At 44.1% G+C, this 27,694-nt stretch overlaps 1 protein-coding gene and 1 non-coding gene across 2 annotated transcripts in view; both read right to left on the bottom strand.

The window, feature by feature from the left end:
* The window catches only part of MAOA (monoamine oxidase A), a 67,736-nt gene that overhangs the window by 25,700 nt on the left and 14,342 nt on the right, over positions 1-27,694 (bottom strand). Inside the window, exons 2-3 of the mRNA XM_047076400.1 lie at positions 22,380-22,474; positions 13,677-13,814 (exon numbers count right to left, since the gene is read on the bottom strand). Of these exons, the coding sequence (XP_046932356.1) occupies positions 13,677-13,814; positions 22,380-22,474 (233 nt within the window). The remainder of the gene's footprint in view (positions 1-13,676; positions 13,815-22,379; positions 22,475-27,694) is intronic.
* LOC124509746 (U6 spliceosomal RNA) lies at positions 26,088-26,194 on the bottom strand. Its single transcript, XR_006961516.1, has one exon. It is a non-coding gene; the product is annotated as a U6 spliceosomal RNA (small nuclear RNA).

Below are 27,694 nucleotides of genomic sequence, written 5' to 3'. Positions count from 1 at the left end.
ATGGTCTCACACACAGTTCGTGGGTTTGAGCCCCACATTGGGCTCTGTGCTGACATTAAAGCCTGCCTGGGATTCTCTGTCTTCTTTGTCTTTGCTCCTCCCTGAGCATACTTTCTCTCTCTCTCAAAATAAATAAATAAACTTAAAAAAAAAAAATCACCTAGGCGGGGTCTGGCTGGCTCAGTCAGTGGAGCGTGCGACTCTTGATCTTGGGGCTGTGAGTTCAAGCCCCATGTTGGGTGTTGAGATTACTTAAAAATAAAATAAAATCTTTAAAAAAAAAAAGGAAAAAAATAATCTAAAACGAGACCCATTAAACAGGATGGCAGTATTGTGTTGTATTAGTAGCCTCTTGGGTAAGTAAAGCCAATTGACAGAGCATTTGAAAAATTTGTTTTCCTCTTCCACAAAAGCCATGAACTGAGGAGAAACGGGCAGTTAGAAAAAAAGATGAAAATGTTACACTGTGAGGATGAGTGGCTGTTTTTCCAGAACGGCTTTATTAAGACATAATTCATGTACTCAATACTCCACCCATTGAAAGTGTACAATTCCACGGGCTCTGGCAGATTCACAAAGTCACGTATCCATCACCACACGTGACTTTAGAACATTTTTGTTACCCTAAGAAGAAACCCTTAGTCATTAACAGTCACTCTCCATTCTTTTGCAAAACACCAGCACCTTTTTACATTCCCACCCATAATATATGAGTTCCAACAGCTCTATTTCCTCACCAACCCTTGGTGAGTCCTTTTGATTCTAGTCATCCGGGTGGGTGCACAGCGGTATCTCAAGGTAGTTTTGACTTGCATTCCCCTAATGACTGATAATGGCCAAAGTCAAATTAGGCTTGTTGAGTGGATGGTCATGTTGTTCAGTACATACATCGTCTCCATCTTTGCTGCCATGGCCACTTTGCTATGCGGGCCCACTGAACAAGTGATAACGGAAAGAGAGGGTGTGGTGGTTTTGTAATGTGTTGACTTGTCCAAGCTGAACTGGATTTCCCAGAATTTTCTTTCCTATATACTTCTGCTAAAGGTAGCTCATAGCTAGACTGTGGTACATCATATGGACAGGGGCAGGACAATAAATAATCCAATCTTACTCTCCTAACCAGTGTGCCATGTTCCAAACTAACCCAAAGTCTTGGGCAAGGGAGTCCAGTTGATTCTGCCCTTACAGGTTTGCTTTCCTGGGTGGAGAGTAGGGCAGAGAAGGGTGGAGAGTGGATTTGAAGGTACTTACAGGTTGAAAGATAACAAAGACACTGCTATGTTTAATGACACAAGGATGAAAACTAACAAATCACTTCTGTTTGCTCTGAATCCATCACATTGGCTACACAGACTCTATCAGCTCTCAGGTATATGATTACTATTGGCCAGGCCTTTGTCCCCCAATTTGGTATGTTCTAATCATACCATAGGTCAAAATGCATCAAGAGCTTTCTACAACATGATCTTTGGGTTCTTTTTTTTTTTTTTTTTAAGTTTATTTTCAGAGAGAAAGAGAGAGAGAGTATGCACGTGCACACAAGTGAGGGAGGGGCAGAAAGGGAGAGATAGAATTCCAAGCAGGCTCTGCACTGTCAGCATGGACCCCAATGTGGGGCTCAAACTCATGACCCATGAGATTATGACCTGAGTCGAAATCAAGAGCCAGACACGAAACCAACTGAGCCACCTAGGCACCCCATAAGCCATTTCTTTTTAGTCCTTCTTTTCATTAAACTTTACTTAAAAATACTAAAAGAAATGATACTTTCTGTTGCGGTTGCCCATTTCCTTCATTAATATTTATTTTCTCTTATACTTTTCCTTAAAAAATCATTTACTTGCTTGACTATTATTATGCCCGGATCTCATGTCTGATTTCTCTTGGTTTTCACTGCTCCTAGTTAAAGTCTTGCGATTGTAATAAGTGAGATGCATCAACAGGTTAAAAACTTGGGGCTGCTTTTGATGAATTTAGCAAGTTCACTATGTCTTTGAAGATATTCGGAAGTCCACATTACACATCTATTAGATCTGTAATATATAAGTGGGTGTATATGGGCATATATTTATGTGTGTGTGCGTGTATAATTTGTTTAATCCCAGCTGGTGCCTGGCAGCTAGAGTTCATGACTCCAGGATCTTGGTCTGGACTCCCCTGCCCTTCCCCTCTGTGCCTTGGTCTCCATGTCAGGAAAACTGAATCTGCAGTGCCACTGAGCTGGACCCTCCACCAGGAGCTTAACAGGATGTGCTTTCTAGATGTGGAGGTTGCAGGTATGAGAAAACACTGATCTGAGAGAAACATGGTCCCAAAGATTCCATCTAGCTGCCCAAGTCGGAAACCACTTCTGCTTCCACTGGCAGACTAGGGCTGCCGTGGCACCTCGCCATTTTCTACATTGTATTAAACTGATTTAGGGGTGCCTGGGTGGCTTGGTCGGTTAAGCGTCCGACTTCGGCTCAGGTCATGATCTCACGGTCCGTGAGTTCGAGCCCCGCATCGGGCTCTGTGCTGACAGCTCAGAGCCTGGAGCCTGTTTCAGAATCTGTGTCTCCCTCTCTCTCTGCCCCTGCCCTGTTCATGCTCTGTCTCTCTCTGTCTCAAAAATAAATAAACGTTAAAAAAAAAAAATTAAAAAATAAACTGATTTACGTAAGAACTTTCCCAACGAGTTTCAACACACCTTAGAAAGACTGCGCCTCACACATGTTTATATCTCTTACACTCCCTTGTACATTCCAACATTCTGAGAAAAGCTCGTTAAAGGGAGGACTAAAAGGGAGAAATACAATTCTTGCATTTACAACCCATCTCTTATCACATCTAGCTCTCCCAGGCTCCAGAAAGGGTCCAGCCTCTTTCTACCCAAATGGCTTCCTCCTTTCCCACCTAAGACAAGATCTTCTTTTTTTTTAATTTTTAAAAGATTTGATTTTTAAGTAATCTCTACACCCAATGTGGGGCTTAAACTCACAACCTCGAGATCAAGAGTCCCTTCTCCACCATCTGAGCCATGCGGGCGCCCCCCTCTCTTCAGACAAAATCTTCTAATGAATGCCAATTTAGTGCTGATTTTTAATGATCAATGCCATGTACATACCTTTTCTAAAATAGCCATAATCAATATTACCATCAAATTTACTAGAACTCCCTATGTGTAAGGTGTTGAAGGGAAGAGAAAAAGATGGAAATCTCTCAAACCATTTCCTATGTGAGCATTTCTCATGCTCTTTATGAGTGCTGTATGAAAATGGGTTCCATGGTCATGGATCTGGGAAACTCTGGCTTCGAGTTAAATAGCTTTTTTATGTTTAATTTTTTTTTTTTCTGCCAGTCCTCATAGGACCCCTAACTTGCTAACGGACATCTCGGCACTCAAAGACAAGGCTAGGACACGGAACATTACCAAAATGTATCTGACCAAGAAACACCCTCTTTTGCAAAGCACTTTTGGCATTCTTTCTTCCTATTCTGGCTGGCACTGGCAGGGGCCTGAGGGAACATGGGAGAACATGGGCTAGAAAGAAGAGCTCTGAAAAACGGAGGATTTATTTTCCAAATGATACTGATGGGAAGTTATTCTCATGTGTGCGTTTCCTGAACAAGAGCGTGCGTCATCCCACAACAACGAGTCAAACAGGAGAAATAAAATGAAATCACTTGTTGGTCTAGTTAAATTGCAAGTGCTCTGTTGTTGAGTCTCGAGCCTGGGACTCGGCCCCACGGAACAGGGCAGTACAAAGAGAAAGTACGTCGGAGCAGGTCAAGAGGGTCAAGGGCAAAGCAGAGCTTCCTGCCAGACTGGGGGTTAACTGAGTGCATTCATCTTGTGTATCCCAGTGACTGGGCAGACGCAACCCTGCGACTGTGGTGCATGGGATTCCTGTAGTGATGTCTCCTGTGATCGTGATGGTGGAGACATGGGAAGGAGAGGGGACCACAAGCCTTTAGATTCTTAGCACAATCTCCCCCACATTTGAACATCAGAAAAGGATTTCTAAAAAAACCTACAAATTGGGGGCGCCTGGATGGCTCAGTCGGTTGAGTGTCTAACTTCGGCCAGGTCACGATCTCACAGTTTGTGAGTTCGAGCCCCACATCTGGCTTGCTGCTGACAGCGCAGAGCCTGCTTCAGATTCGGTGTCTCCTCCTCTCTCTGCCCCTCCCCCGTTCACACTCTTTCAAAAATAAATAAACAATTTTTTTAACGTTTAAAAAAATAAAAGATAAACAAATAAAAATCTACAAATTGGGGAAAGTCACAGACACTCAGGATTTCTTTGGCCCAAAGAAGTATGTAGATTAGCGACTGTGCCCACATCTGTGCCCCAGGGTCAACTTTTGTGACTGCTTGCTGGGTAGCAAGTGTGGGCAGAATGGTGATTTCTTCCCATCAGCTGTGAAGCCCGAGATTTTTTGTAGAGACATTCACCTACTGGGTATGGCTGTGGAAACTAGGCCACCAGGTACTTAGTAGGCAAGCACAGAGAATTAAATCTCGGCCTGAGGTTCCCTGTGTATCACTGGAGTCTGACAAATTACACAAGTGCTGTAGGAAGGAAAGGAAATGGACTAGTAGATCAGGAATCAGTCTCTCTGTTTGAAAAACATGACATGTGAAAAGTCCTTTAAATGGAAAGGACTCAGTTCCACAGCTTTTGGGATCAGAGTGTTTATTACATTTAACAATACTCAACACTGGGGTGCCTGCGTGGCTCAGTCGGCTATGCATCCAGCTCTTGATTTCGGCTCAGGTCATGATCTCAAGGTTGAGAGATCGAGCTCTGAGTGTGGCTCTGCACGGGGTGTGGAGCCTGCTTAGGACTCTCTCTCTCTCTCTCTCTCTCTGTCCCTCCCTTTACAAAAAGCAAACAATAAAATGAAGTGCCATGAAAACAGTACTGGGCTGCTCAAATAGAAGTATCCACATTATTATCATTATTTGTCTCTTCAGTTTCAAGTTCTGTGTTCGCTTAGGTTAGTTATCAACTAGGCTTCTGCCTGCCTGTTTCTCTCTCACTCACTTCTGTAGGACCTTGAACGAAATACTTGCATTCTTACAACTTTCTCTTATCTCTTAAGAAAAACTGTCACTTACTAAAACTCTGCAGTCCACCCAGTTTTCAAAAGGTATTCATTCAATGACCTTGATACAGAAGCAAAAAAGCTTAGGGTGCCTGGGTAGCCCAGTCGGTTAAGGGTCCGACTTCGGCTCAGGTCATGATCTCACTGTTCATGAGTTCGAGCCCCGCGTCGGGCTCTGTGCTGACAGCTCAGAGCCTGGAGCCTGCTTCCGATTCTGTGTCTTCCTCTTTCTCTGCCCCTCCCCTGCTCACACTCTGTCTCTCTTTCTCTCAAAACTAAACAAACATTTAAAAAATAATAATTAATTAATTAAGGGAAAAACAAAAGAAAAAGCTTAGAGTCCACATCTGAAACAGAGGGCTATATAACAGCACCGATCCTATTAAATGGCAGGACAGGGCAATGGGAACAAAAAGTTTCTGGCTGGGTCAGTGTATCCATGTGACAACAGAACTTCCCTCCTTCAGGAAGTGCCCAGAATGGACCAGGTATGGGATTTATAGGACGTTAAAGGGTGTCTCCGGTTTCAACTGTTAGAGAAGGCTACTGTACAAAAGTTTGAAACCTCAGGACGGATGATTAAGTCTTTTGGCTGGGACAGCAGACTTGTGCTCTGGGGTAAGGTAGGGACTACAGAGGGGGAAATAGGGAAGAGGTAGAAAGCAAGAAGGGGGGAGGAAAAAGGAGATGTTTTTTGACCTCGCACTGGCAACCACATTCTAACTTGAAAGCTCAAAACCTCCAAGACTTGAGTTATCAAGGAGACAAGAGCAATTTCTCTCGAGGAAGCTGCTTATGTGAGGTTTCATTCCATTCACAAGGTTCTTTTTTTTTTCTAATTTTTTAATGTTTCTTCATTATTTTTGAGACACAGTGTGAGCGGGGGAAGGGCAGAGAGAGAGGGAGACACAGAATCCGAAGTAGGCTCCAGGCTCTGAGCTGTCAGCACAGAGCCCGACACAAGACTCGAACCCATGGACTGCGAGATCAGGACCTGAGCTGAACTCAGATGCTTAGCTGACTGAGCCACCCAGGCGCCCCTCCACTCACAAGGTGCTTTCTGCCATTACCCACAATGCCCAGGCCTCACTCGAGGGGGGTGACTGCAAAGTTCCACAGCCTTAGAGAAATCCTTTGTGTCTGACCTAATCCCCTTTCTGTGCTGTCACTGAAAGCCAGCTCTCTGAGTCACAGAGGGCAACTCTGGGCTACTTCTCAATGAATGGTTGGAAAAGGATTGCTGTCATGAATCGCCCTCTATTAAAAATGAATAGCAAAAAGATGAAAAGCGTTCTGTACAGATGATGGGTGTACAAACATGTGAATTTACCTGATGTTGGTGAACTGTACATCTAACGGTTAAGAAGACAATTTTTATGTTATGTGTATGTTACCATGATTTTTTTCAAGAAAGAAAAAAAATAGAGGGGGTGGGGGGAAAATAACGAAAAAAAGGGGAAAAAATGGAAGGAAAAAGATCTAGTCATTAACCTGACTTTGCTATGTATTGGGCTGTCGCTTCAACCGAGTGGAAGGTTTGCTCTCTACAAACTACATCTGAGATTTATCCCTGAAAGTTTCTAGGAAAAAGAAAAGAGGCTTTGAGAGAAAATGGCTAATGCTGACCTAGCTTTCTAAACACTACAAGGCTTTAAGAGTGATTTCTGTCATTATGCTTTCCTTTAAACAAAAGAAATAAATGAACTCTTCTAAACATGGAGGAGGAGGGGTGCCTGGGAGGCTCAGTTGGTTAAGAGATCGGCTCAGGTCACGATCTCCCGGTTTGTGGGTTTGAGCCCCACATCAAGGCTCCTCCTTCTCTCTCTGCCCCTCTTCTATGTATGCTTTCTCTCTCTTGAAAATAAATAAATAAATCTTTTTTTAAAAATGGAGGGGGAAATGAATGGAAGTTACTAAAACCTTTTTTTTTTTTTACAAGCTATGTCCATATATCTTTGTACTAAATACTTCATAGACCAATGTGAGACTATATGAACATTTTTAGTCTCTCTGCTTTTAAAAAACCTACGTATAACTGGAATTTAGAGAAAAAAACAAATAATCCCTCTTGTATTACTTCATTTCTATGATCAAACAGAATTTCTATCATGAGCACATGCCCATTACCATTTTCCTGTTCATACCTAATTGGTTTGGTTTTTTTTTTTCATCTCTACCCTGACTTCTACAGCTTACAAATTATTTTAAATCCTCTCTCTTTTTTCTCTTTAAACCAAGCAGGATATAATGGCATAAAATAAAATACTCTGATCTGGGTCATACTTTGACAAGTAAGTTCACATCAATCAATTAACAAAAAGAATATACAGCCAACTATTCCAAACCGTGCTGTAGACTTAGTATTTTAACATAATAAGGGGACTCATCTGCTGAGCCCGCTGAGCCTAACTGGGGTGGTCTGGGGGTTGGTCAGGAGTCAAGCGCTCACTGAAGGCCACAGGCACCCCAGATCTATGGCTCAGGGTGCACGAGAAGAGAAGAAGCCACCTTGGTGAAAGGGACCACATACGGCTCCCAGGCACCCCACAGGACCTTGCCTGCGTCCAGAGCAGCCCCTACCGTCTGAGTGGCATGTTAGGACTTCAGAGCCTATCAGGGTAAGGTGATTTTTATCATACCTTAGAACGGGTTATTAAAAGGGATTTATAGGGGCACCTGGGTGGCTCAGTCGGTTGAACGTCCAACTCTTGATTTAGACTCAGGTCATGATCCCAGGGTCATGGGATCAAGCCCTGCGTTGGGCTCCATGCTCAGCATGGAGCCTGCTTAAGATTATCTCTCTTTCTCAATCTGCCCCCTCACCCACTTATGTTCTCTCCCTCTAAAGTAAATAAAATGGGGGCCCCTGGGTGGCTCAGTACATTAAGTGTCCAACTTCGGCTCAGGTCATGATCTCGAGGTTCAAGGATTCAAGACCCACGTCGGGCTCTGTGCTGACAGCTCAGAGCCTGGAGCCTGCTTCGGATTCCATGTCTCCCTTTCTATCTGCTCCTCCCCTATTCGTGTTCTCTCTCTCTCCTTCTCTCTCAAAAATAAATAAACATTAAAAAAATTTGTATAAATAAAAAATAAAATAAAATAAAAAATTTTAAGGGATTTACAAGTTGACTTTCTGCCCGTGGAATAAGGAACTTTGTGATGTAACCCCCAGAACCCTGAGCTCAAGAGCCAGAAAGCCTTACTTTGGTGTCTAAATTTTCTGAGCCTCAGTTTTTTCATCTGTGAGATGGGGGGAAATGCTTATTAAGCCATAGGATCACGAGGTAACTCAAATGAGGTGACACAGGTCTAGGAACCTTACAGATGGAAGGCAATACCAATGCATGGAGTGAGGCCGCCGGGATTCAGGGGATTAAAAGAAAGGAAACAAAGACACAACAAGCAATATCCCTAGAAGAGCCTAATGCCCTTGGCTTCCTGCCTTTCCTACAGAGTGGCGTTGAAAGTGAAAGTATAACTTTCTTTGAACACAAAACATACGCCTTCTGTGATTTGGTATAGAAAACAGTGTTAAAAGCAGCTTAAAAATATATGTCCCTGATCCAAAAGAAACACTATTATAAGCAAGGGGTCAGAACGCAGTTATTTCTGGCAGGCATTAAGACACCCTAACAAAAATAAATAAATAAGTAAATAAGTAAGTAAATAAATAAATAGATCCCCTGCTTTCAACACGGCCTACTGGCTAAAATAAAGTCCACCTCTAAGCAACAACAACAAAAAGTTGACTTAGTATTCCAGAACACACATATGTGGCAAGCCTTTGATTGCAGTTATTGGCCTAGAAACCTTCAAGTAAATGGCTGTGGGAAGAAAAGAACCAGTACTAGGAAAAACTGCTTGGTGAGCTGTTACTATCAGGAAAGCCTAGGTTGTTTTAAATAAATATCACACCATTCTCTAAGAAGAAATGGGTGGTATATATTTATTGTCTCGATTTTTTTTAAGTTTATTTATTTTGAGAGAGATTGAGAGAGAGAGAATGAGCAGGGGAGCGGCAGCATAGAGCCCAATGGGCTCGAACCCATGAACCAGGAGATCATAACCTGGGCTGAAACCAAGAGTCGGACACTCAACCGACCGGGCCACTTAGGCGCCCCTAATAGTCTTGACTTTTATTTAGGGTGTGAAAGCAGGGAGAAAGCGGGAATGCATAAATATGTCAACTTCTCCTTCAGAGCAGCACCTGCAAAATGCAGTGTTCTCCCTCTCTCCACCCTACCTGTATTATTAAGACCTGGAAGAACCCAGGGCGCCTGGGTGGCTCAGTCGGTTAAGTGTCCGACTTCGGCTCAGATCATGATTTCACGGTTCGTGAGCTGGAGCCCCGTGTGGGGCTCTGTGCTGACAGCTCAGAGCCTGGAGCCTGATTCAGATTCTGTGTCTCCCTCTCTCTCTGCCCCCTCCCCTGCTCACCCTCTGTCTCTGTCTCTCAAAAATGAGTAAATGTAAAAAAAAAATTAAAAAAAGATCAGAAGAACCCATTAAAAGAAGGAAAAAAAAAAAGGAAATCAACCATTTCTGCTTTCCTCTCTAAGCCCTGGCACTGTAAAACTTAACAAAAAGCCTCCACAATTCAATGAAACTTACTCATCAAATAACCCGTAATGATAGTGCATCTAATTCACTAATGCAAGTAATGGGTCAATTAATCCAAGAAGCATTCAAGTCCACCTGCTTCCCTTACACCATCCAAAGGAAAAGAATAGATGTTTTAAACACATTTAGCTGGTGCTACTTCAAATCTGCCTTTTAGGTTAAAAACAACATGGTTAATTTAATTTCACAAAGCAGATATAAACTCCTAAATAAAGCCATTATCAAATTCACAACATTCATAAAACCTGTCCAAGAACCTATTCTATAAGAATCAGGATCTACTAGGGAGCCTGGTTGGCTCAGTCAGTAGAGCATGCGCATCGTGATCTCAGGGTGGTGAGTTCCAGTCCGACACTGGGTGTAGAGATTACTAAAATAAACTTAAAAAAAAAAAAAGAATCAGGATCTACTAAACCAGAATTACAATAGGTATTCTAGGGACGCCTGGGTGGCTCAGTCAGTTAAGCATCCGACTTCAGCTCAAGTCATGATCTCACAGATTGTGAGTTCGAGCCCCGCGTCGGACTCTGCACTGACAGCTCAGAGCCTGGATCCTGCTTCATGTTCTATGTCTCCCGCTCTCTCTGTCCCATCCTTGCTCTCACTCTGTCTCTCTCTCAAAAATAAACATTGGGGCGCCTGGGTGGCTCAGTCGGTTGAAGTCATCCAACTTCAGCTCAGGTCATGATCTCGCAGTTTGTGGGTTCGAGCCCCGCGTCGGGCTCTGTGCTGATAGCTCAGAGCCTGGAGACTGCTTCAGATTCTGTGTCTCCGTCTCTCTCTCCCCTCCCCCACTCGTGCTCTGTCTCTATCAAAAATAAATGTAAAAAAAAAAAGTTATAAATAAATAAATATACAAACATAAAAAGATTAAAAAATAAAGATAAAAAAAAAAAAAAAAAAAGAACAGGTATTCTATTCACAAGGTCCACGAAGGATACAGGCAGAAATGTGAGCTAATGCTAAGTTCCATGAAAGCAGGAGCTTTGATCATGTGTCCACCACTGTATTTCCAGCCTGGAACAATACCTTGTACAGAGGAGACTATCCAGTAACTGTTCATTGAACTGATGAATTTAGCATAATGATTTGAACCTTCTATGAATGAAGTAGACAGACACAGTCTCCTAGGAAGGGACAGGGTGCAAAACACCACTAAACATCTATCTCCACTGCTCAGCTCAGAGGCTCAGGCTTAGAGTCTCAATTTGCCCTGTAAACACAATCTAGCAAGGGTCAAGAACCATTCTTTGGTGAATACTAACAATCGTTCTAGAGGGGCACCTGGTGGGGGCCCAGTCAGTAGAGTATGCGACTCTTGATCTCGGGGTTTTGAGTTCGAGCCCCACGCTGGGTGTAGAGATCACTTAAAAACAAAAATCTTAAACAAAAAATCATCCCAGGGGCGCCTGGGTGGCGCAGTCGGTTAAGCGTCCGACTTCAGCCAGGTCACGATCTCGCGGTCCGTGAGTTCGAGCCCCGCGTCGGGCTCTGGGCTGATGGCTCAGAGCCTGGAGCCTGTTTCCGATTCTGTGTCTCCCTCTCTCTCTGCCCCTCCCCCGTTCATGCTCTGTCTCTCTCTGTCCCAAAAATAAATAAACGTTGAAAAAAAAAATTAAAAAAAAAAAAAAAAAAAAAAAAAATCATCCCAGAATACATTGAAACTGGATCCACTACAGTCTGCTGTCAGAAGAAACAACCGAGGCAGTCTTTAAGGCTGCGCGCTGGGAAAATTTAAAAGCTGAAGCAATCTGGACCATAAAGAATATGGCTTGGTTTAACCAGACACTGGCAATCTTCTGGATTCACCTGCTTCATTTCGGTGGTATTCACTGAAAAGAATGCACTGCGGTAGATTACAGAGGCTGGGGTTGTCTCGAGAGCCAATTCAGAGTGTCACAAAGACAATTTGCACTATTAACCCGGTGCACTACGGTGACGGGGAAAAGTCCATTCCCCTCGCCCCCCCCCCCCCCCACCAAAGTGGACACAGCAGTAAGGGTTGAGATATTTTTAAATAAGTGGAATGATTTTTTGCTATACGGTTTGCTAACAATCTTCCATGGAATATAGTCTTCCTGCCTTTCCCTAATCTGGCCGCCTCACTTTACAGGGACTCCTTCAGCTCCAATAAATTAACCTCTAACTGACCCACTATTATCTTTAGCTGAACATTGCGGTCTACCTTGGGTGAAAATATGTGTGCTTTGGCAGATTAAAGTATGTGAGAGGATGGTTTAATGGTATTTCCGTGCTCCATCTTTTCTTTAGATGGGATTGTGTCTTAAAAGAAAAGAATGGTGCTCAGCACCTTAAATGTGTGCTTCTTTGGAAGCGAGTCCTAAAATGCATGAATGGTATGAGCTTGGGGGGTTAAACAGACCATTACTCGTTTCATAGTCTTGTCGAGCTGCTTTATCTCTCTGAACCTCAGTTTCCCCTCTGTAAAATGGGGATAATCGTGCCTGCCTAACGAGGTGTATGTTATGATTTACGGAGATCATGCATAAAAAAATCACTTAGTTGTTTACTGTGAGACTTCAGGGAAAATAAAAAATCTCTCAGCACCTGAATGTGAGAGAGGAAGAGATCATAAGCATGAGTCTGCTCAGATTCCAGGACAATCATCAGACTCACTTGCTTCCTACTTGGACTGAAGAGTGAATTTATGGGACTGTTTATTTAGTACTCCATGCAAAGGATTTGGTCTCTCTCCCTACATTAAATATGCTAACACATGTAAAAGTGCTCAATAAATGTTAGTTACTATCATTCTCACCGTTGTCATTATTTGCTAATCCAGGGAAGCACCCTGCCGTGTAGACAGAGAAAGTGATCAGGAAGCCTACCGAAGCTAGCGTTGTATAGTTTTTTATACTTTCTTCATTCCCCCCTTGACTTCTGAACCCAGTTTCTTCAAGGCTGCTGGGTTTTTTTTGTTTTTTCACATGTGCAACTGCCAGACCCTTCCCCCAAACAACCCAAACCATCCCAAACCATATCAGAATGTCTTAAGATCCCCTGATGGCGCATCAGTGTGCACATATCACAAGTACCCTTGACTCCAAGCTCCGAAAACCCCCCGAGGGCTCCAGACCCATGTGACTGAGTGGGGTAGAGCCGCTCAGAGAGTGACGTGATCACCGGTGTGGGAATCCTGCCATTAGAACGAGTGCATGACCCCTGCCCTCGAGACGCTAGTTCTGGGAAGCCGGCTGCGAAGGCAGATCGGACAGCCTGACCTCTCAAGGCACATTTCCAACACTCCAGCTGCTCCATGTTCGGCTTCAGTGACAAAGAATAAGTCTGGCAACAGCTGGATATCAGCAGAGTGAAACAATCTTGTTTGAACAGTGGGAAACCGCACAGCCCAGCTAGACTTCCCAAGAGTCAAGGCTCAGTACGGAGGAAATTATCAAAGTGTGCAAAGAAACGCCAGGTAACGATGACAATGAATAACCTGCTCAGTCTTAAGAACTGGCCTCGGACTACTGTGTTCCTTGGGGCCTTAGAATTGCCTCATAGGTGCCTCAAGGGCTGCCTGTGGCTCTGTGTGTGTGTGTGTGTGTGTGCGCGCGCGCGTGCGCGAGTGCGCACACATCCGTAGGCACATCCATGTGTCTACCACAGGTAGCTTCTGTCCCTGCCCCCTTGCTCCCCATAGACACTGAAGAAGCAAAGAAGCCGAAAGCCTCATACCCTTACTCCAGTTGGACGGGGGTAAGGGTGCAGCCTTTAAGGGCCACAGTGTGTGATGTGCAGAGGGGGCAAACTGAGGCATGACCCCTTACAGGGATTCCCAGGGTCCCCAAGGATTTCTTTAAAAAGAAAAAGAAAACGCAGAAGACTACTATAAGGCTGAGAGCCTATTTTTACAATTGCTTTGAGAAAAAACTAGGAAGAAAACCGAATATTTTCCCAAATACAGTGCTCCCCCACTGGTCACTTGAGTAAAATGTCAGGCTTACCTTTACATATTGAACAAGCCGCTCACATACGTTCACTTTGTAAGTTTCTAGACCCAGCTCCTTAGATAACCGTAAGATTCTATTCTGGGTTGGTCCCACATATGCCCCGCCAACATCTACGTAATTGACGTGTTCATTCTGTACAAAGAGAAAAAGGGGTCAGAAGACTTTAGTTAACACTTGGGGAAAACAAGTTTCTATATCTTAAATTTTTTTTTAATGTTTATTTATTTTTGAGACAGAGAGAGACAGAGCATGAACGGGGGAGGGTCAGAGAGAGAGGGAGACCCAGAATCCGAAGCAGGCTCCAGGCTCTGAGCTGTCAGCACAGAGCCCGACGCGGGGCTCAAACCCATGGACCGTGAGATCATGACCTGAGCTAAAGTCGGATGCTTAACCAACTGAGCCACCCAGGCGCCCCAACAAGTTTCTATATCTTAATTAAAAACAAAAAAATTTATTTGTTACACCTTAAATGTGCCTTATTTCTCTCTTATAAAGTGCAGCTGAAAATACCAATTTTTTCTCTGTCACCCAAGAACTTGGCGCAGCCCTGTAGGACACTCATCAGGAAACAATCCCATTTGTATAGCTACTGGTGAGGTTGATTCAACAATAACATGTATAGTAGATAAAGAACGCTATAGTACATCCTGCCGATCTAGATCCTTTTCCAAGCATTTAGGTTTTTATGCAGGCTTTTCTTTGGGGTTGTTGCTGGAGGAACCACCTTGAGATTTATTAGGCCCAATTCTCTGATTTCCAACAGATGAAGTTTTAAATCAGAACACATTGATGGGCTCTTGAGCTTATGTTAAAATACTTTCTGGATCATTGTTTTACGCTTATCCTTTTTTGGTGCCTTGTTTTCCTTGTATGATTTCTCATTTTTAACCAGGAGTTACTTCTTTTCTTTGGAGTCTATTTCTGCCAGCCAGTGTGGCACTTTATATAGTCTGCCTGACGTTTAGCATACCATAAAGGTAGTGTAAATTTGGGTGGAAACCATGAACGAGGGCAAGGTTTATTTTTCTCCCTTTCTGAATGGTAAGCTTTATCACACTTCCACGTATGAAGCATTCCAATTGGAGCGTTTCCTATTAAAATTCCCTATCTTCAGCAGGTTCGGAGTTTCATCTACTGTTCCCTGCGCGCCATATGGCCATCACCCTGTAATTTGCAAAGTCTTTCGGGCTCAGTAGGCATTCAAGGTGGAAGTCAAGTTTTGAGCTCATTTACTTCCTAGGCTTCATGTTTTTACTTTGCTCTGGGGATTCGCTTGTTTATTCAACAAGCAAGTACCTTGCTCTCCTACAAGGTGCCAGGTACTGTTTAAGGAGCTTCTGTTACATCAGTAAACCCAACAAAGATGCCTGCTCTCAAGGAACTTACATTCGATGGGAAGAGACAGAAAATGAACCCAGAACATAACAAGGAAGTCTCTCAGAAGTTGATAAGCGCAACGAAAATCAAAAAGCTAAAGTAGAACACGGGAGACTGAAACCGCAGAGAAGAAAAGGAAAGATTGCAATTCACAATGCACTGGATATGTAGGCCGCCTTGAAGAGGTAACGTTTGCATAAAGACTGTAAGTAGATGAAGGAGTTATCCATATGCCAGGACAAGGGCATTCCTGGCAGAAAGAACAGCAAAGACTAAGGCAGAAGGGTGCCTGGTGTGTTCAAGAAACAGGAGACCAGGGGGCGCCTGGGTGGTGCAGTCGGTTAAGCGTCCGACTTCAGCCAGGTCACGATCTCACGGTCCGTGAGTTCGAGCCCCGCGTCAGGCTCTGGGCTGATGGCTCGGAGCCTGGAGCCTGTTTCTGATTCTGTGTCTCCCTCTCTCTCTGCCCCTCCCCCGTTCATGCTCTGTCTCTCTCTGTCCCAAAAATAAATAAACGTTGAAAAAAAAATTTAAAAAAAAAGAAACAGGAGACCAGGGGTTCCTGGGTGCCTCAGTTGGTTAAGCATCTTGACTCTTGACTTTTGCTGAGGTCATGATCTCACGGTTCATGAGTTCGAGCCCCACATCGGGCTCCACACCGAATGTGCAGCCTGTTTGGGATTCTCTCTCCCTCTCTCTCTGCCCCTCCCTCCACTTGTGTGCACTCTCTCTTTCTCAAAATAAGTAAGCATTTAAAAAAAAAACAAGAAGTAGGAAGCCAGTATGGCTAGAACAGAGTGAGCAAGGAAAAGAGAATTAGAGATAAGGCTAGAGACGTTATTGGGGGGCAGGTCATGGGAAGCCCCAAAGGTCATTGTAAGGACCGTGGCTTGACCTCTGAATGAGGAGAGCTTCTGGAAGTTTTTTGGCAGAGACACACCAAAATCTGACTTAGGTTTGAGAGGCTCATTCTAGCTGCGGCACTAAGACTAGATTATAGGAGGCCAGGGTGAGAGCAGGGAAATCAGTTAGGAAGCCATTGAGGCATCTGGCTTAGAGATGGCGGTGACTGCCCCCAGGAGTTGCCACGGCAGCGGTGTGAAGTGTTGGATTCTGGATGTATTTCGAAGGCAGAGCCAACAGAATGAATGTGAGGCATGAGCATATTGGGTGTGACTCTGAATTTTTCGGAACTGTCATCCTTTCCATCAAGGCTGCTGGAACGGCGGACTTGATGGAGAAAGTCAGAAGTTCAGATTGGGTGTGTGAAACGTGAGCTGTCTGTTCAGCATTCAGGAGGCCCGCAAATTTCCGATTTCCGTGTCAAGGCAGCAGAGTGTATTTTATACAACATTTTACTGATTCCAATGGGGAGAGGTAACCAGGGCTTCCATCCTGCCACAAGACCAGAAATGAAGTGTGCCTCTGACTTCTTTAAACTAACCCAGGGGCGCCTGGGTGGCGCAGTCGGTTAAGCGTCCGACTTCAGCCAGGTCACGATCTCGCGGTCCGTGAGTTCGAGCCCCGCGTCGGGCTCTGGGCTGATGGCTCAGAGCCTGGAGCCTGTTTCTGATTCTGTGTCTCCCTCTCTCTCTGCCCCTCCCCCGTTCATGCTCTGTCTCTCTCTGTCCCAAAAATAAATAAACGTTGGAAAAAAAAAAAAAAAAAACTAACCCTGCGGCGCCTGGGAGGCTCAGTCAGTTAAATGTCCGACTGTCTCAGTTTTGGCTCAGGTCACAATCTCACGGTTCATGAGTTCGAACCCCGAGTTGGACTTTGCACTGAGCGCAGAGCCTGCTTCAGATTCTGTGTCTCCCTCACTCTCTGCCGCTCTCCCGCTCGTGCTGTCTCTGTCTCTAAATAAATAAATAAATAAATAACTTTTAAAAATAAAATAAATATAAAACAAAACTGATTAAAGTACTTGCTTTAACCAAGCAAGAAGGAGTCGTGGGAATTTCCAAACATGATGTCTTTAGATGACAGACACTAAAGCCAATAATCCTAAGTGCAGGATTATGAGGCATATTGCAGAACATTTCCTTTTTTTTTATCATACAAATTGTTACAACACTATCGACTATACTCCCTATCCTGTACTTTTCTCATGTCTGTCACTTACTTATTTTATAACTGGAAGTTTGTACCTCTTAATCTCCTTTACCTATTCTGTCCACCCCCAGCCACCTCCTTTCTGGCAACCACCAGTTTGTTCTCTGTACATAGTGTGCTTCTGGTTTTGTTGGTCACCCATGCATTCATTTGTTTTCTTTTATAGGATGTTTCTTTACAAAGGTGAAAGATTCTTTTACTTTAAAGTTTATTCTTATTTACTTTGAGAGAGAGAGAGCAAGCAGGGGAGGGTCAGAGAGAGACAGAGACAAAGAATCCCAAGCAGGCTGCATGCTGTTAGCACAGAGCCTGACGTGGGGCTCGAACTCACAAACCATGAGAAAATGACCTGAGCCAAAATCAAGAGTCAGATACTTAACTGACTGAGCCACCCAGGCACCCCTGTCCATTGTTTCTATTTAGTGGAGTCCTGGTGGTACCTTCCCTGATGGTACTTTCCCTGATGATATTAAGGCAACAACACAAATTAATTAATTTGGTCCTGAAGAATTACAGAGGAACCACACGAAGGAAAAACTGGGAAGTTCTAAACTGACAGGAGATCTATCTGAACAGTGGCCAAGCGACAACACCAAACGTAGTATTTTGGTACTTAAAGATCCAGAGTAACTGTTAGGGCGTCTCCACCCCAAATTATCTTAATTGACTCAGAATTGTTCTTACAGGGGAGCCTGGGTAATGATCTCAGAGTTCGTAAGTTCAAGCCCTGTGTTGGGCTCCGTGCTGAGAGTGGAGCCTGTTTGGGATTCTCTCTCTCTCTCTCTCTCTCTCTCTCTGTCGCTCCCCCACTTGCTCGTGCATGCATGCTCACTCGCTCTCTCTCCCTCTCTCTCTCTCTCTCAAAAATAAACTAAAAAAAAAAAAGAAAAGAAAAGAATTGGGGTGCCTGGGTAGCTCAGTCGGTTAAGCGCCTGACTCCTAGATTTCGGCTCAGGTCATGATCTCATGGTTCGTGAGATCGAACCCCACACTGGGCTCTGCACTGACAGCGAGGTACCTGCTTGGGATTCTCTCTCTCCCTCCCTCTCTCTCTCTCTCAAAATAAATGAATAAAATAAAAATTAAAAACTTAACAAAAATAAATAATAAATATTTTAAAAATTGCTCTTACTAGGAATTCTAACAATATCCAGTTCAGTTTCTTATTAAATACCATTTCTGTTCCTTTTTCTCAAAGCCCTTTATTCTCCTTCTATTCACTTGAAATCTTACAAATGTTAATTCCTACTTTGTAAGCATTTCGAAGCGCATTTCAAAGTTCTTTCCTCATATACCTAAAGAGTTACAATTACCATGCTTCACACACAATACTTCCTGTATGGTGCTGACGTATATAAATGATACCGCCTGAAAAATCAGCCTGGGGCAATAACACAGATGGGGACAGGCATGTTGGAATTCTAATTTCCTTTAGATCAAGAAACTTGTTCTTACCTGAAAATCTGCAACATGACTGATGCTCCTATTTAATAACCAAAAGGTTTTAGAGATAAGAAAGGAGGGCTAAGGAATAGCTGAATAACTATCGCCAAACTGAAGGCATAATTTTCTGAAAATGACAGGGGACTTGTATCTAATAAGGTCAGACACGCAGAATATGCAATCCTTCTTTTGCACTACAACACACTGTCTTCAATTAGAACTTGAAGTTGCCAGGGAGCCTGAAGTACATTTAGATTGTATCTCACGGCCCGGGTGGGAAGACAGAGAGATGTGAGGTGCCAGCAGGACTTGGCCCAGGTTAAGAAGGGATGTCAGGCGGTACAGGGGCCAGAATCTCAGTCTCCTCAATTCCAGACCAATAGCTTCCCGGTGCACCGGGAAGCGCTCGGAAATTCTCCAGATACAATTAATCGGGATTCATTTAAAGCAAGCAAGCAAACACACCCCACAGAGCAGCACTGCAGTAACATCCCCTGGGGAGCTCGTCAAAATGCAGATTTGGATTCAGTGGGTCTAGGACCAGGCGCCTATGATTCTGCATCTCTATCAAAGCTCCTGGCGGGGAGGTGACTCTGAGGCTACTGGTCCATGGATTACACTGAGTAGCAAGGCTGTAGAGCACTCTTAGAACTGAATAAAGTGAAAACAGACCCATGGTATATCCCTGTGTGTATCTTTTTTTTTTCATCCCTGCGTGCATCTCAAAAGGTAGGGGGCTGCCTGGGTGGCTCAGTCGGTTAAGTGTCCACCTTCGACACAGGTTATGATCTCGAGGTCTGTGAGTTTGAGCCCCACGTCGGGCTCTGTGCTGACAGCTCGGAGCCTGGAGCCTGCTTCGGATTCTGTGTCTCCCTCTCTCTCTGCCCCTCCCCTGCTCATGCTCTGTGTCTCTCTGCCTCTCAAAAAGGAACAAATGTTAAAAAAATAAAAAATAGAAAATCATAAAAAGGTAGGAAGCAGGGGCGCATGGGTGGCTCAGTCGGTTAAATGTCAGACTCTCAATTTCATCCCAGGTCATGATCTTATGTTTTTGTGAGTTCGAGCCCTATGTCGGGCCCTACCCTGACAGCGCAGAGCCTGCTTGAGATTCTCCCTCTCTCTCTCTCTCTGCCCCTCCCCTGCTCGCACTCTCTCCGTCTTTCTCAAAAATAAATAATAAAAAAACTTTAAAAACGTAGGAAGCAAATGACAGGGGGAGCATAGCCTGGTCTAACGGAAAAACATAGTCTACAATATTCTAGTTCACATGTTGGTTAGCTATTCCACATCCACTCATATTGCCTTTCCCATGCCTGCTTGCATTATGCAGTCTGGAAATGCTAAATGCTTGCTTTCCCGGGCTCCCCAGCAGCTAAGGGCATAGCTATAGACTAAAGCAAATGTCTGCTGGGGGTCTTCTGGTAAAGGAAAAGCTTTGTTGCAGATAAAGCTGGGGCCGCCTCACCACAAAACAGGCTCTTAACTACAGAGAACAGGGGCACCTGGGTGACTCAGTCGGTTGAGCGTCTGACTTCAGCTCAGGTCACGATCTCACAGTTCATGAGTTCGAGCCCCGCATCGGGCTCTGTGCCGACAGCTCAGAGCTTGGAGCCTGCTTCGGATTCTATGTCTCCCTCTCTCTCTGCCCCTCCCCCACTCTCACTCTGTCTCTCAAAAATAAATAAACGTTAACTACAGAGAACAAACTGATGGTTACTAGAGGGGAGGTGGGTAGGGGGATGGATGAAACAGGTGATGGGGATTCAGGAGTGCACTGGTCGTGATGAGCACCGGTTGTCCTATGGAAGTGACGAATCACTGTATTGTACACCTGACACGAAGGTTACACAGTATGTTAAGTAACGGGAATTTAAATACAAACTTAAAAAGAAAACCTCGGCTTGCCTCTTCATCCTCTTTCCTGTCCTCAGTGAGGACTGGTGCTCAGAGTTACAGCAGCCATCTGGTGCCCATTAGGCAATAAGACAATAAGACAAAATGCAAAGAATGGCTGAGCAGAAGACAGAAAGAGCATAAAGCCTTGATGACAAAGCTGAGCCCCCCCACCGCCCCCTGCCCTGCGCCAGTCTGGACTCCCTGCCACCAGACCACTTCTTATGCAAAATAACTGCATGTTTGGATTGCTCAAGCCATTGTGACTAGCGCTGCAGAAGCCATTTTGCTGTAAGCCCAACACATCTCATTAGATAGATGCTGCCTCTCTTTCCGGTCACTGCAACCGGCTGCTTTCGTCCTGTCGATCTCCAGCCTTTACCACTCCATTTGCGGGCTGGAGGAAAGGCTCTCATTAATGACCTAACTGACAAACACAGGGGCTTCCTCTTTCCTCCACCCATCTGCCTCTGCCACCGCTGCTTCGCTTTGGCTCCGCTGCCTCTGCACCCATTAAATCTGCATGCTCCCCAAACCTCTGCCTTTGGCCCTACCTCCTCCCCACCCCATGTCGTCTCCCTGTGCGCATCCATCAGCTCCCACAGACTTGACTGCCTACGACCGTGCCCTTGAATAATGGCAAACAATACTTGGGATGCGTTGTTTTTTTTTTTTTTTCCTAGAATGGTGACATCAGCCCAAGTCTAAAAAGGCAGTGATGTAGCAAGAACTGAGCTTCGTCCTCATGTCTAGCCGACCTTACCCAAGCAAAGAGTGTCCCTCCCAACAGCCCTCCTCTTAGGAAACAGGGGCCAAGGACAAAGTTGCACAAAAATATGCAGCATTTTGCTTCTGCTTACTGTAGCCGCACTTTTTTTCTTTCAAGTTTATTTATTTACTTATTTGCTTATTACAGAGATTGCACAAGCAGGGGGAGGGGCAGAGAGAGAGAGGGAGAGACAGAATCCCAGGCAGGCTCCATGCTGTCAGCACAGAACCCGACATGGGGCTCGAACCCCCACACCACGTGATCATGACCTGAGCCAACATTAACAGCTGGACTCCTAACCGACTGAGCCACCCATGTAGCCATACTTCTTTTAAGTTGTGTATCCTTAAATAAATAAAGATGGAACCTATACTCTGTGTGTGTGTGTGTGTGTGTGTGTGTGTGTGTGTGCGCGCGCGCGTGTGTGTTACGGGTATACAGTCATTTCAAGTCCAGTCAAACCGTAACCCCATCTGAGACACTACCTAGTCTACTGAGGTCTCTGGTATGGAAGTTATGACAGTGTACTGAAGTTATTTGTCCACGTTTGTTTTCATCACTAGACTATAAGCTACTGAAGGTCAGAGGCGTTCACTCTTCAGTGAGTGTTTATTTGGTTTTGTTTTGTTTTATTTTTATTTTTTCAATTAACATCCAAGTTAGTTAGCATACAGTGCCACAATGACTCCAGGAGTAGATTCCTTCATGCCCCTTCCCCATTTAGCCCCTTCCCCGTCCCGCAGCTCCTCCAGCAACCTTCTGTTCGTTCTCCATATTTATGAGTCTCTTCTGTTTTGTCCCCCTCCCTGTTTTTATGTTTATTTTTGCTCCCCTTCCCTATGTTATCTGTTTTGTCTCTTAAAGTCCTCCCATGAGTGAGGCCATATGATATTTGTCTTTCTCTGACTAACTTCGCTTAGCCTAATACCTTCCGGTTCCAGCCACGTAGCTGCAAATGGTCAGTGAGTGTTTGTTGACCACAACGGATGCTTACTTGTTGGAGTAGCTGAAGGCTCTAGAGGACACATGGCTTCTGTGCCTTCCATCGCTCCCACTTCTAGTTTGAGTGAGAAATTATACGTTAAGCATTAAAAATCACTTACCCTCACAGTGTATGTTCTTCCTCCAACTCTGTCCCGCGCTTCTAAGACCAAAACATTCACTTCATGTTCAGCTAAGAGTTTGGCGGCAGACAGCCCTACGAGGAAAATTTAAAAAAAAAATCAAGGAACATGTTAAGACCTGAACATGAAACATCCAAGATTTAGCCAGATCTACACATAAAATGAGTGCAGGAAGGACATCCTTCATAATCCACAGATTCTGCTATCTTTCTAATAAACTCCGACCACAATGTGATTAACTGAGCTACCAGTTTTATCATCTATCCTCTGTTACATTAACATAATATTATCCATCATGAGGCTGGTTGACAAAATGTAACAATTTTTTTTATTTAAATTCAAGTTAGTTAACATACAGTGTAGTCTGGGTTTCGGGAGTAGAACCCAGCGATTCATCTCTCATATAGGACACCCAGTTCTCATCCCCAAAAGCACCCTCCTTAATGCCCATCACCCATTTAACCCATCCTCTCACCCACTTCCCCTCCAGCAACCCTCAGTTCGTTCTCTGTGTTTAAGAGTCTCTGATGGTTTGCCTCCCTCTATGTTTCTATCTTATTTTTCCTTCTCTTCCCCTGTGTTCATCTGTTGTCGTTCTTAAATTCCACAGTGATAACGCAATCTTACTTAAGAGAATGTGTCGAACCCTCAGTCAACCCTTATCGCGCCCTCCATCCAGAAATCCTGATGGTATAAAGAGAAGGGTAAGTTTTCCTGGAAACTCCCTCTGGCTACACCAGCCCTCAGTATATCTGTGCTTTTCTCAAGTTAAAAAACCCTTATAATCACCTCCCATGATTTATCTCTGGATTACATGTTTGCTAGTTGTTTTTCCCGCTAGATTCCAAGTTCCCAAAGGGAAGAACCATGCGTCGCACTTCCTTCATTGGCTCAAAGCACAGGTTTTTATGTGTAAATAAAAACTGTCACAAAAGATCGATTTAAAACCCAGTACAGTAATACCAGAAAAGTAGGGAAAATATGGTGGACTGACATTATAACAAGGATGTGTGCTATTAACATGACTTGTCACTGATGTTAATCCTGATTACCTGGCTGAGGTGGCATTTGCCAGTTTTCTCCACTGTAAAACTACTCCTTCTTCTCCCGTCCAATCCTGTATTCTTTGGAAGGAAGTCTATGCACACCCCACACTTTTTAAGACGTAGGGAATTATGTTCCACTTCTTTGAGGGTGATGTGTCTATATAAATTATTAAGAATTCTCCCACACGGTAGATTTCTCTCCCTCCCCCGTTTATTTACATATTCAATCATGACCTTATTACATCAGTGTGGACCCACAGATAGTTGTATTACACTTTGGGTTATAATCCGATAGTATGTTATTTATTTTGTTGCTCAAACCCTTCCAGCTTTGGTCTCTGAGAGTTCTTTCAGTTGGCTCTTGTGTCACTCTGACATGGCCCCATCACTTTGTGTGTGTGTGTGTGTGTGTGTGTGTGCTTGGGCGCTTCCTTACTTTCTGGTATTACAAGATGTTCTAGGCTCAGCTTGTGTCTCTCTGTGCAGCCCCCGAATCAGCCATTTCTCCGATGAGCCTTGACAGCATTAGAAACCAAGATTTGGGGTCTAGGTGTGCTCGTTGCTGCTCACAGATCTCACAGATCTCTCAGCTCACAGAGTAAGGAAATCTATGTCAGCACACACTTATTTTCAAATCTACGTTGTTTTTGCACTTCCAATGCTAGCTTATGCCTAGTTATCTTTAAACTCCCGTTACGAAAAGTACGAAGCAGACTAGAGATAAACACACTTCAAAGAGAAAAAGAGGGTTTGTTAGCATATTAGGGTGAAAGAGACATAAGAAGGGCACCTGGGATAAGTTGGGTAAAATGGTATAAACGTGATTTTAAAACTCAGTAATCTGATAGCTCATTTCTGACAGTATACATCCGGAAGACAGCAATCGTTTCCCTGGAGCTGGCATTAGTATTGTCATTTTGAGGCTATTATGGATGTAGTGTGGGATAAAGCGAATGCAGAATCAGGCCGATGTCACTGAGAACCAGGGTTTTTGGCCTGGGGATAAGGAAATTCAGATAGAAGAACAATGACATTAAGTAAAAATCCTGTAGTCCTGAATATGAATTGGAATTGCTGGTATGATCCCCGGCTAGATTCTATCTTCAAAAAATACAAGGGCGCCTGGGTGGTTCAGTCAGTTATGCATCTGACTTCGGCTCAGGTCATGATCTCATGGTTCGTGGGTTCAAGCCTCACATCAGGCTTTGTGTGGACAGTCCAGAGCCCGGAGCCTGGAGCCTGCTTCGGATTCTGTGTCTCCCTCTCTCTGGCCCTCCCTCCCTCCCTCTCTCTCAAAAATAAATAACATTAAAAAACTACATATTTCTTAGTCCTGCCCAGTGAAAAAGCTTGGAAAAAATTACCTACCTAGAAGCAGTGAACACTCCCAACACCCAGATTCTGGTTCCTAAACAATGAATTTCCAATGAAATGAATCACGGCTTGTGACCTATTTCAGCTGTAGGGTAGGAAATGTGCAAAGATGGATATGGAACCAGTCATACCAGAAAGTGAGGCGGCTACGTGAGACTGCCTGGATTGTGACAGAAAGGCTCAGGAACCTACCTATAGAAACTCCCACTGGCCAGAGATGGAAGAATTTGAGTATCAAATCAAAATAACAGCAAGAGGGAGAGGGGGTGGAGAAAAAAACCCAAAGAATCCCAACTGCGATGCTGAAATCCACGAATTCATAACGATATTAAACAAAGAAAAATTGTCATTGGTTCATCTTTGGAGAATGCTTAGGAACCACCTTACCAGTTTGAAAATGACTGAAAGAAAAGAATCTGACAGTCATCCTACCTTTCCTATTTGCAGTGAACCTCAAAGCAACCAAGTAGCTAACAAAGGGAGGTTTTGTTGTATAAAAGTACGCTAGCTAATAAGTAAAGACAAGTAAAATTAGAATTTCAGCATTTTGCGGGGCGCCTGGGTGGCTCAGTCAGTTAAGCGGCCAACTTCGGCTCGGGTCATGATCTCACAGTTTGTGAGTTTGAGCCCTGCGTCAGGCTCTGTGCTGACAGCTCAGAGCCTGGAGCCTGCTTCGAATTCTGTGTCTCCCTCTCTCTCTGTCCTTGCCCCACTTACAGTCTGTCTGTCTCTCTCTCTCTGAAAAATAAAACCAGTAAAAAAAAAATTTTTTTTTAAAAGAATATCAGCATTTTGCGCCCCCTAATTGATGGATCTAGTGTAATAATCATTAACATCTGCTAACATCACACAAAAGAAGAGAGAGAACCAGATGTTATCTGCCTCCCGATGGAAGAAGTACTTAGGAAGGAAGGGGAGGAAGACGAGGAGCAAACACTAAATTCTAACGTGATCAAGCCTCCAGATCTAATACTCACGGGCCAGAGGAACATGTTTAAATGACACTACCAAATGCAATCAACAAAATCCGGATTGCAGGAACTGATACAGGACTACCCTGTTTTATTTTTTATTCTTTTTAAGGTTTATTTATTTACTTATTTATTTTTGTTCTTTTTTTTTTTTTAATATATGAAATTTATTGTCAAATTGGTTTCCATACAACACCCAGTGCTCATCCCAACAGGTGCCCTCCTCAATACCCATCCCCCACCCTCCCCTCCCTCCCACCCCCCATCAGCCCTCAGTTTGCTCTCAGTTTTTAAGAAAAAATATGGAACACTTCACGAATTTACGTGTCATCCTTGCACAGGGGCCATGCTAATCTTCTCTGTATCGTTCCAATTTTAGTATATGTGCTGCCGAAGCGAGCACAAGGTTTATTTATTTTTGAGAGACAGAGCGCATGCAGGAGGAGCACAGAGAGAGGGAGACAGAGAATCCAAAGCAGGCTCCACGCTATCAGCGCAAAGCCTGATGCGGGGCTTGAACCCATGAACCATTAGATCATGACCTGAGCCAAAGTCGGATGCTAAACCGACTAAGCCACCCAGGCACCCCAACCCTGGCTTATTTTTTTTAACTACTTGCCTGCACCTGCTCTCTCTCCCCTTTATCCTTTGCAGGCTTCCCCTACAATAAATCTCTTACAATGGCGAGTTCTGTCTTGATGTCTGCTCTCAGAAGACCCAGACTGACACGGTACTTTGTTCATATACAGAATCAAGAATGAATTTGGGTCTAGAAGACCGAGCATGCGGGGAGGCTAAAGCATAATATCCAGCCCTGCTATCTGCCAATGTCTGTTTGTACGTAGTTTTGACCTGTTCAAGTACAATGTACCCTTACGTTGTTGACATTCATCAAAGATTTAGGTATGCAACAAATCTTTGGAATCTGCTCACAAAGAAAGCGTCCATCCCGTGACATTTAAATAAATGCAAACCAAGGTCTGCAAACCTTGGTGCAATGTGTTTTCTGGGACAGAGCCAAAGGCGGATTCTGCTGCTGGTCATTTAAAAAAGGACGAAGGTGTTATTAAAAGCATGCTTGTGCACACATCTGTTCTCATGTCAAACTACCACTCTGTATTTAAAAGCAGAGAAAGGCAGATACGAAAAGGTTAATTTGTTCCCAGTTCACCTTAACCAATGGAACTATAAACCAATTAGAAAAAGACAGCCAGGGGTTTATTAGAATTAATCGGTAGCTCCTCTTCTAAAGCAAGGGACACAGACCCTCTGCGTGCTGCCTACGGAGAGGCAGAGGTGGCTTTGACTTCCAGCAGCAGTGGGTCCCGTGGCGTCCTGTCAGTTTGGTGCTACGCATACAGATCAACTTCATGTGCCCTTCCTGTTACCCCTCCACAACCATCCCTCGGGGTAGACTTCATTATCCCCATATTCTATATGGGAAAGCCAAGTAACCGACAGGACCGCAACAAAGTCTCCTGAAAGGTGACTGGTTTTACTTCTCACAAGCTCAGTTGGAGCGTGAATAAAATCCAATCTAATGGGTAACTCTAAATAAGCTTGGTGAATCGCCTTCTCGGCCTTTTGCCTAAGATCTAGTAAATAAGCTGGGTGAGTGGCTTAATAATACATAAGCACCCTTCGGGAAGCTAAAGGGGGAGGGGGGGAAGCAGAGCCAGCTGAGCCAGGACAATGACCACACCAGCGACGAAAGTCATTTTGCAACTGGCCATTTAAGGCTACAAACAAAATTTAAAAACTGACCATTCCAATAGTGGCTTCTGCACTACAGGAAAATGGCTGGTCCTATCTCAGCAAGGAAAGTGTCAACTCTTAGTTTAAGAAATAAGGAAAATGTTCAAAACATTTTATAAGGATTTCAGAGGGGGGCAATGGTTTTAAA

This window comes from Lynx rufus, unplaced genomic scaffold (assembly GCF_022079265.1).
Source record: "Lynx rufus isolate CCGP_SWC_20201006 ecotype Redwood Valley unplaced genomic scaffold, mLynRuf1.p SCAF_14, whole genome shotgun sequence".
NCBI classification, from domain to species: Eukaryota; Metazoa; Chordata; class Mammalia; order Carnivora; family Felidae; genus Lynx; species Lynx rufus.
Note: the sequence above shows the minus strand (reverse complement) of the source record. Positions and strands in the feature narration are given on the sequence as shown.